Raw genomic sequence first — 10,750 nt, 5'->3', positions numbered from 1 at the left:
TTCCCACATAGTGATTACTTCATTAATTGTCCCGCCTTTATCTCCTCCCTTCCCATCCCCCCTAATAATCAGTTCTTTTATCCAGACCAACAAACACACCATAGGAGCTTTGTGGATTCAAAGGATTTGCTTTCGCTTCTGAAAGAGCCGCTATTCTTTGATGATTGGGTAGCGGCAAACTTCAAAGCCATAAATCTTCCCTCTGACTGGCTGGCGGCCCAGCAAAGTCCTTATCAAATTCTTGGAGGTGATCCTGGTGCAGTCAGACAGTCCGCGGAGATCGCGCAGCGCGGGGGGGTGGGACAGGCACAGAGGCGAAGAGATCAGAGAGGAGAGAGAGAGGGAAACTGGGCAGCTCCTCGTCTTCCCCTCGGCGTCTCCATGCCTCGGCGGTGCCCCGGCGCCTTCCCCTCGCCCCGGGCGCAGTAGCCATGGCCGCAGTGGCCGTCCTCCGGAACGACTCCCTCCAGGCTTTCCTCCAGGTCAGTACCTGTGCCCGGGGCGGCTCGCAGGGCGTCGCGTCCCACGGTTGTGACCCGCGTTGCGCCAGAGCAGCCGGGACCTGCCTCCTCCCTCTCGGGGCTTCACCCCCGCGGCGGCCCGGGAGAGGTAGGTAGGGTCCCCCCACGGGAGTGAAGGGGTCGGGATCGAGCTCCTCGGGCCGGCAACTGCCCTCTCCAGCCAGGAGTCCGGCGGTAACTCCAGGCAACGTCCCGGGGCGGGGGAGTCCGGGGTGGGGGCTGCTCCCTGCTCGCAGCGGCCACTTCCCCGGCGCCCCTGGACCAGCAGAAGCGGCGGGGCCAACGGCAAGGGCTGCAGGCGAGGCGGGACCAGTCTCCGGGCGGGACTGGGGGGCCGGGCCCGTTCTGCCCGCTTGGCGAGCGCTGTTTTCGGAAAGTTTGCCGGCCGTGCGGGGAGCGGGGGACGCCTCCGGCAGCGCACGGGCAGGCGGCGCGGGCAGCGGCGCACGAAGTTTCCCGCGGGTCGGCGGCGGCGGGCGGCGAGTAACGCGCTCTCCTCCCTCCTTCCCCCCTCCCGCTCCCGCGCAGGACCGCACCCCCAGTGCCTCCCCAGACTTGGCCAAGCACTCGCCCCTGGCTCTTCTGGCCGCCACCTGTAGCCGAATCGGACAGCCAGGCGCAGCGCCCTCGGACTTCCTGCAGGTCTCCTACGACCCGACGCTGGGATCTCCCTCCAGGATCTTCCACCCGTGGAGCGGCGACATGCCGGCACACTCCCCGGGGGGGCTGCCGCCGCCGCACCCCAGCCTGGGGCTGACTCCTCAGAAGAACCACCTGCAGCCCTCCTTCGGGGGGGCGCACGAACTGCCCCTCACCCCCCCGGCGGACCCCTCCTACCCCTACGAGTTTTCCCCTGTCAAGATGCTGCCCTCCTCCATGGCCACCCTGCCGTCCAGTTGCCCCCCCGCCTACGTTCCCTACGCCGCCCAGGCCGCCCTGCCGCCCGGCTACTCCAACCTGCTGCCGCCCGCGCAGCCCTGCCGGCAGCTCTCGCCCAACCCGCCGCCTGAGGACATCCCGTGGTGGAGCATCCAGCAGGCCGGCGCCCCGGGCGGCTGCGGCCACCGCTTCCCCGCGGCCGCGGCGCTGCCGCGGAGCCTGGTGCTGGGCCACTCGGACTTCGCCCAGTACCAGACGCAGATCGCCGCCCTGCTGCAGACCAAGTCTCCCCTGGCGGCCACGGCCAGGAGGTGCCGCCGCTGCCGCTGCCCCAACTGCCAGTCGGCCGCGGGCAGCGCCCCAGAGGCGGAGCCGGGCAAAAAGAAGCAGCACATCTGCCACATCCCCGGCTGCGGCAAGGTGTACGGCAAGACCTCGCACCTGAAGGCGCACCTGCGCTGGCACACGGGCGAGCGGCCGTTCGTCTGCAACTGGCTCTTCTGCGGGAAGAGCTTCACGCGCTCCGACGAGCTGCAGCGTCACCTGCGGACTCACACGGGCGAGAAGCGCTTCGTCTGCCCCGAATGCGGGAAGCGCTTCATGCGCAGCGACCACCTGGCCAAGCACGTCAAGACCCACCAGAACAAGAAGCTGAAGGCGGCGGCGGACGGCGTGAAGCGGGAGGACGGACGCGACCTGTGACCGCCGGGCGGCGGGGCAGGACCGGCCCGAGCCCGGCGGCGGTCGCCGCGCCCGCGGGCCGAGCCGAGCCGTGCCGGTGACCCGGGCTAGGGCGCCCTGCGGCCGGGGGCAGGGCGGCGATGGGGGAGAGGGCGGTCGGTTCTCGGACTCGTGTCGGGCCCGGCGAGCTGGGGCTCGGTTGGAGGCGGTACCAGCAGGAGCGGGGACCCTCGGGCCCCAGGACTGGACGCTCGTAGGGCTCCAGAACTGCCGCCGTCTGCCCTTGTCCCGGGACAGTCGCCCTCCCCGTCCCTGCCGTCCCGGGGCGCGACTGAGGACGGGAGTGAGGCCGCCCCAGTCGCCGCCTCGGGGGATAGGGGCTTGTGGGAGCCCGGGGGTGGGGCGGCAGCGTCGGTCCGGGCACGCCGGGGCCCGGCCCTCGGTGCTTTCAGGGGAAAAGACTGAAGTTTTGTGTACAGGTTATTTAATAGTTCTGTTTGAATACAAGTGTTTCTCTCCTCGTCCTCGGCCCCGTGCGGGGCTCCAGCATGAGATGTTTCTGTAAAGCGACCCGCGGCTGCAGCGTGAAATAAACCCGTTAACTCTGGGGTCACGCACGGAAGGTCCCGCCGCGTCGGTGTCATTTCATCGTCCCGCCCGCCCGCGAGGACCGGGCCCGTCCGCGCGCGGCCGCCGCCTTCCCGCCATTTCCCGCCGAGGCGGCGGCGGGCGCTGCGGCGCCGGGCTGGGTCCCGCCTCATCGCCCTGGCCAAGGGATCCCAGCGCACGGTGACTGGGGAGCTGCTCATGGTAAACACCTTTAAAATCCCGAACTTCTCCAGACTGATGTTGGCTCGTTGGGGTTTTTAAGTTATTGCCGTTATTATTCTGTTTCCTACACATGAAGCCACGAGAGAAAAGAGAAGCACACGGTGCGGGTACCGGGGGGGAACGTGCAGGTCCAGCGCTCCAGCCGGGATGTGCATTTCGGCAGAGGTGAGCAGCGGTCCAAGTCAATGACGCCCCTTCTCAGAGGGGTCCAGGCTACAGGGCCTGCGACAACCAGCCCTTCCTGGCCTGATATTGCCCGTGGCACGGCACAGCCCAAACGTGCTCTCCATGGGTTACCTTTCTGTAAATCTGTAGAATTCAAGGGTGAGACGCTCGCTATCGTCCCAGTGTGATGAAACGGCAGTTGCGCTCCTGCACAGGGGAAGATATTTGGCACAAAACTGTGTATGAAAGTACTTGGTAGACAGTGACAGCTTTTAGGGTTTCTTGTGTCTCATTTGGTGTCACATGGGTTTAGGCATACATTCATTTTGGCAAATTTCTTTTAAAATAATGACTTTTTTACTGTAGTGAGTTCCCTGTTTCTTTTTTTTTTTTTTTTTAACTGAAATTCTTACAGAACAAACAAACGAGGAACCTTATTAGTCATTTGCTAACTTTTGCATTTTAACGAAGAGAATATGTTCTTTGCTCCTTATATTTTTTACCAAGTCAGCTTTGTTTTCTGGTTATCTAATGACACAGCCAAATAAAAAAGTGCCATCGGAAGTTCACTGGGACTAATCTGCAACCATTCAGCCTCAAAGAGGCTCCTCTGGTGGCAGTTGTCAAACAAGCTTTGGCACAACCATAATGATAGAGATACACTTTGCCATGGGCTCCTGAATTAAGAAAAGCAGCAGCCTGACAAACACATCAGTTTTACATGTTCTGTCATTATATATGTTTATAATGACAGAACATGTAAAACTGATGTGTTTGTATGCGAGTCAAATACTGCGAAGAATCTATTCTCTCAGGAAATAATGAGATGAGACAACACCACTAAAACCCTCACATTTGAAATAATGAGAAGTTAATGGACAGTTACCATGATACAGTTCCTCAGTAATATTTTAATGTTTATGATTCTGAATTAATTTCGCACACCATATTCTTAGAGCCAACTTATTAAATTAATAATCAGCAGTTATCATCTTTACTACTGAAGAATCTTCTATAACCTGTCCTATTACAGAAAGCCTTGTGAGAAATCCGTTTAGCTTCATTGGTTTACATTCTTTTGCCAAAGATTTAGGCTCTAGAAGGATGTTGTTGAAGGATATTAAGTAGAAGATGCCTTAACTGTTACAGAATGAGTGACAGCAATGAAGGAAATAACTGATGGACCTGACCCAGAAGTCCTTACTCAAAAGGTCTTTGAGACATTTACCACTGAGAAGTGATTTAAATATGTCATCAGGAATAACATAATGTTTCTACTTTTTAAAATGTTTGATGGCATACAGTGGCAACCTGCTTCCTTTCTTTGGCATTAAATTGCATTAAGAATGTAGTGTTACAGAATTAGGGACTGCTTTAAAAAAGAGTTTGTTTCACTAAATAGACTTTCAATTCTATGTTCAGATCAGACATACCTAAAATGGACAGAAATTGAAAGTGGTTTTGCTGGCAGCAGTAGAGGGGAAATGACAGTACCCCAGAGTACAAAAGATCCACTTATAGGATAGAATACTGGACTTGGATGTCACCTTTCACTGCTAAGTACCAAGATCAAGATGAAGTATTAACCTGAGCTGAAGCAATGTATTAGATGGTTTCTGGCACAAGTTTAGCCTAAGAACTAGTTCTAACGGTTCTAAGAACCGTTCTGTTAGAGCAGATGTAACTAGCAGAAAATAGCCCAGTAGTCACAGATATAATAATTGCTAAGCGGGACCATTTGGAAAGATTTTTCTGCAGTTGGATGACAAACTGAATTTACCCAGACTGTATATCGTCTAGTCTAGCAACACTGTTCTGGGTTCTAACTCTTTCCTCAGACAAAACTTGTACTGAAAAACTGAAAGTTTTACCACTCAGTTCAGTGTGAGCCTGCAAGTAATTTAGGTTTTAAGTAAAAGACTGTAGCCCAGGCAGCCCCAGCACCATGTTAAGGGGGTGGCGATTTCTGATAAAAAAATATATATTTATACAAAAAGGCAGTGGGATGTTGTATCCCATGCACTTTGTATAATATCTGTATAATGACTACATTTAAAACGTGAAAGTGCACAGGTTAAAATATGTACCATCAAAATTAGTTAAATACCTGTCATGATCAAGAGATGTATTTAAGTGAAAACCCATGATAGCAAATGCTAATGAAAATCTTAATCTGTGAGAATAGTTAAAAAAAAAAAAAAAAAAAAAGAAGAAAATGAGGAATTTATGACACAAGGTAAGTAAAACTAACAGTTTAGAATATAAAAATATTTAATGAATCATTATTTCTCTCAAAAGCTTTTAAATAGTTCTTTGGAAAAGAGGGCATATCCATCATAGCTGTTTCATATGCATCTCTAAATAGCTAAATCATATGATAGCTTTTCAACTGAAATCGTTAAACTTTTATAGTAATATGGCATTTAAATATACATGTGACCTTTCTGATGTATGGGTAGAGTGTTACAAAAATATATTGCTTACATCTCAAGAATTTATTTCTAGTTGGCAAATGGCACTCTATAATAAAATTAACTTTTAATTTTGCATTCACAAAATACATTTTACACTTTTAGCTGTTTCCAATCAACTAGAACAGCTGTTCATTTTATAAAATTAAATGATTAATATTCTTTTTAATTATACATTTTGAGTACCTATGCTGCTCAAGGTCAATTCATTTCTGAATTTTAAATCTTAAATGTCATTGGTATAATAGACACATAATGTAAACTAATTCATTTTGTAGTTAATTCAAATTAATTCATCTTTACCAAAAAATAGGATATGGTTTAAAAATTTGAGATTGAGCATGTTTTCTGTGTTGAAAAGTGACTTCCACACTTGCACAAACTTTTAAGCAGAGCGTAGTACAAAAAAAAAAACAAAAGCCAATACAACCAGCATTGTTCTTAGATAGGTTTGGTGGTGGTTTTTTTAACATGTTGTTAATCAGATTATTTTTAGTTAAGGGCCAAATTATGTAATCCAAATTTGGGGCTTTATCAGAACAAAGATTTCATATTGACTTGAATAAGACTTCAGCGTGGGAGAAGGTTGCAGGATTCACCATGTAAGTATAATGCCTGGCTTATTGTCAGATCCTATGGCTTGCTGTAGATTTTTTTTTTTTTAAGTTAAGTTTCTCCAATTATTTTACATTTTTATGAGATTCCTATGAACTCTCTGATAAAAATGTGGGGTCTGCTGCTCTGGCACATGATGGAGCCAACTCAAAGACCTCTTAGATTTTCCTGCCAAATTTTTTTAAAGTACTTACCGGATAGGCTCCCTAAGTCTTCAAGACTACCATGCTTGAAAGCAAAGCTTTCTTCCAAAGGGATTGCCTAGCAGGTATCTCCAATAACTTTGCATTTAAACAGCATCCAAGCCTCCCAGGACCTGGAAGTGCTTGGCCACCAGCAAGACTCACAGTTGTCAGGTAAGTGTTCAGGTGGGGCATAGAGAAGAAGGATCCAAGGCCTGGGGCTGACTGAATGAGTAGTATTGATCAGGGAAAATCAGAAGTGTGTGTAATTCAAAGGATCTTTTAAATAAGATTATTGGTTTTATTCCCAACTCAATATTTACTCCCAACTGACTTGAAGACATATGGATCTTTTTTTATGGATAATGAAAAGTAAAGAAAACATGTATTTTGACCTTGTGACTGTGACAAGTCAGTGGGAGATCTTGGATAGTGAGATTTGGCCTTTAACCTGAAGGCCATCAATCCTTTTTTTCTTCTCATCATCTCTTAGTTTTGTTGCATTACTCATTTACTTAAGTACACAAAACTCCACAGCAAGTCCCTGATTACCTCTGGTGACTACACCACTGCTGAGCTCTGTTAGCTGGAGCCCACCCTGAGACTGCGTACAAATCCCGTGTGCTGAGAAATGGAACAGGTCTCACTCCAGTGGGGTTGGGTACAGAGGAGGAGTCCATTTCATCTGCAGGTGGGTGTGCGTGAGTCCCATGCTGTGATGTTCTGGAGTCAGTGGCCAGGAACTCCTGAAGAAGTGATGAATTAGTACTGAGGTGTGAACTGAGCCTCTACTCCCGAAGCCTTTAGTGGTGCAGAGGCCTTATACAGAGCTGCTGTATAGGTTCACATCTCTCTGTTAGTGGTAGTAAGGCTAGAATTTCCTTTCATCTAATTGAACTACCGAAGAAATAATAACAATCCAGTTTCTGACATTTGATCCCCTTTAGTTCTGCCTAAGAAAGGAACAGTTTACCAGTGTAGGAATATTGTATAGTAGAAGCCATTTCAATGTGTGCATCACTGTAGTGACCCTTCTTCTCCCATGCTTTTGCCTCCACTCCTCCAGAGTAAAAGAGAAACTGTAGCAGCAAAAGTGCTTTCTTCTCTGTCCTGCTCATCCACAGCAGAGTCTTCTGCTGGTGCAGATGTCTCAGTTAAGGGTTACATTTTTTTCTCCCCCATGATTGGCACAATTGTGCCTGCAGCAGCACGTGGGCAAAGCCTGGTTTACCTTGTCCTCAAGTACACATTTTTTATGCTTCAGATTTGTTTTCTCTAGCCTAACAATATAATAGAGCCTCTGTCTTAAGGTAGGAACCCCCATCTAACTCATCTTAATCCCCCTTCTCTAGACCATCAGTCACTGGCTTTTGCTGTCCACTGATGCCAATACTGAGCAAATACCTCACTTTAGGCAACATTGTAACTTGCCCTTTATGTCAACCTGTCCCACCATAAAAAGCGATCGTTTTTACTTTTGTAACTTCTTGTTGCCACTGAATCACGGACTTTTCGGACTTTTACCATGACAGTGACCGAGGTGTCCTGAACTGAGTATTACATCACTATAGTATTTAGTATGGGGGAATGATGAAGCACAAGGGGGAAAACGAAAAATAAGCAAAACACTTTTTTGTTTGGTTGTTGGTTTTGTTTGTTTGTTTGTTTTGGTTTTTTTTTTTGGAGATACTTATACAACAGTCTCTGCCTGTGTTTTTGTATTTTTAAAAGGTAGAGTTGTCTGCAAAAACAATATATTCCTATTATCTATAAATCCCTGCTCAGCAATACTGAGCTGTTTAAACAAATTCTCAGTATTAACCCATATATTACTCAAAAACTTTTTTCATTTTCCTTTTTAACATGAACCAGCCATCACAGAGCAGACTTTCAAAGTAGGCTTTAATTACGCAGCAGGTTAAAAGACATTTTATTAGACCAAAGCCTGTATCTTCACTTGGGGTCATATCCCACATGCTTTATTCAAGATCAGATGGTGTGCCTGTGATCTCCACATGCAGATCTCCCATCTGTATGGAAAGGAGATGTCAGTCATGTTACCACATTTCTCCTTATTTTAGACAGCTCTCCACAAGTCTAGGATGCACATGTGAAGAAGAGAAAGGAAAATGTTCACTATTCACTCATTAAAGATTAGACGGGAAAGATAACACAGCCTGAGAATGTCAGGTGTTCTCAGCTACTGTATGTTAATCCCAAAGGAGCGCAGAAACAGCTTCATTTCTTCCCTTCACATCTAAAGAATGTGCTTTCCTGCTGCCCAAGAATAGCTGTAGTGCTTTGCTTTTGTTGAGTCCTGCAAAGAACAGCCAAACACTTGACATCTGCTTACTTTACATGTTCTGAGATGTTGCTTATTCACCTTAGGAGCCCAATATAGGAGGCCCATTCTTCTCAGTATTACCTGATCCTTCAGCAGTGTGGCTCCACTGACTTCTCTCTGTTAATTTGCTCTGAAAGAACTGAAAGTAATAGTTTTAAGAGGCAAAGATTACACTTTTATATTTTCCAAAATATTAACCAAATCTTCTTATGTGCCTACATGAGACCTAAGGCTATGTCTGAGCTTCTTAGTAAAATGCTTGAATAAATTCTATAATGACGCTGAGAAGCTGCTTGCAAAATACTGTGATCAAGGCTGTGTACAGTGCTTGAATAGCTAAATTAGAGACACCAGAATTGGGAGCAAACTTGTTAGGGGAGGTAGGTTCTCTGTAATATTATTTAGAACTGGCCAGAGCAGCTCAATTAGTGCACATAAACACTGGAACTGTAACTCTGCTACCCTGATGGGATCTTGAGTATACCAAGAATGACAACACTAAACACACTCAGGGAAGTGTTTTTGTGTTTTGTGTTAATAATTTGTTACTTCAGTTTAGAAAACAATCCCTCCTATTTAAAAGGTATAAGAGGAAAGCACGGCATACAATAAAGAACATCATAAAACAGATCAAGATAAATGATCTAATCAAGATTATATCCAATTATAGGCATGCCTCTCTCCTTTAAAACTAATAGACTGTATAATATACCATCCTTAATATGTCCTAAATGTTTTGCTCTCCATCTCAAAAGCAGTAAGAGCAGTCTCTCTCGTGAAATCTTGCTGCAGAAATGACTGAGTTCCTACTGTCTCACTGCCACATGAAAAACCTTAATCAAAGCAACCAAACCTCTTGACTTGCTGCTGATTCCACAGCACTTTTTTATAGTGATATCACTTTTATCTGTCATCATTTATTCAAAAAGGTAAATCAAAAGCATAAAATAGTCTCATCTGATTTTCTGCCTGCAGGAGATACCCTTCTTGTTGGTTAAGCCATGAAATCTTATATCAGTCAAACTAAGTGGCTGACTTGACTTTCTGTTCTTTTCCATGTATAGAAGTTTCTTATGAACAGATTACAGTCCAGTATCAAAATCAGAATTTTTGAAAATATTTGTCTTCTGCAGCTCAGCTGACACAAAGGAAAACTTGTTTTTAGAAAGCCTCAACATTTTTTTAATTGCTGATCAGAAAGTCATTCCTCTATTAATCCTAACCAAGTAACTTGAATATATCACTAATGCCTGTTAGTGTGAGATCCATCTAGAGATACATTAGTGATGATTAATACCAAGGATTTTTACAATTTGAATTCTACAAGTGAAATATGTGTGTGTGTAAACTCACATTTGTCTCACATTTTGACATTTATCAAACTTATTTTCATTTAAAATAAGTCATTAGGAAGTCACTTTGAGCTGGACTGCAATAAGCAATGCTTCAGCTGCAAAGGTTCACAAAAAGATTGGGTCAGCCCTGAAAATCTGCCCAGGGACAGGTGACATGTGAGCTAATACAGCCAATGCCTGTAAATTTTGTGTGGATAGGATCAGAACTTGCTGCCTTCAGCTCTTGGGTCTCAGTGATTAGAGTTTTATTATAATAACACCTCTACCACCAAAATGCAGCTTTTTCTAACTTCTTAGGAAGACTCTGATTCATGCCTCTAGGGTCAGAGTGTTTTACCCACTCCACTGCAACGCTCTCAGGAAAGACCTCACAGTATCCCAGCCACATGTGTTTAAAACAACTTCAGTGCTTTTGTGTGTGTTTAAGACCTTAAGGAAGCTGCAAAACTGCATGTGCCCTAGGAGCCAATCAAATAATCATTAGAGAGTCCTGGGCTGCAGAAAGAGTCCCTGCTATGCATGGCTTCCTTTGGCAAGCAGGAATGGAGAAGCTTGGAATGGTTTTCTCAGGGGAAATGGTAAACATAATGGAGATGCGTAAGTATCGTGAGCCAGACCAAAGGTCTGTTTAACCTAGGAGCCTGTTTTCCAGTAACAGATGCTTAAGGAAAGTGGATTAAAAACAAGGAACATATAAAACAGATAT

General features: G+C 46.5%; 1 protein-coding gene across 1 annotated transcript; it reads left to right on the top strand.

Moving 5' to 3' along the window:
* Positions 1–431: 431 nt before the first annotated feature.
* On the top strand, positions 432–2,144 carry SP5 (Sp5 transcription factor; the record flags this gene model as incomplete). The annotated part of the gene is made up of 2 exons (XM_080346892.1): positions 432–482; positions 1,050–2,144. The coding sequence occupies 2 exons, from the start codon at positions 432–434 to the stop codon at positions 2,100–2,102; spliced, it is 1,104 nt and encodes a 367-aa protein (XP_080203018.1). The 3' UTR covers positions 2,103–2,144.
* Between the last annotated feature and the right edge of the window lie 8,606 nt (positions 2,145–10,750).

The sequence above is a fragment of the Nesoenas mayeri genome (assembly GCF_963082525.1).
Source record: "Nesoenas mayeri genome assembly, chromosome: 6".
NCBI classification, from domain to species: Eukaryota; Metazoa; Chordata; class Aves; order Columbiformes; family Columbidae; genus Nesoenas; species Nesoenas mayeri.
The sequence above is the reverse complement of the archived record's forward strand: the minus strand, read 5'-3'. Positions and strand labels throughout refer to the sequence as shown.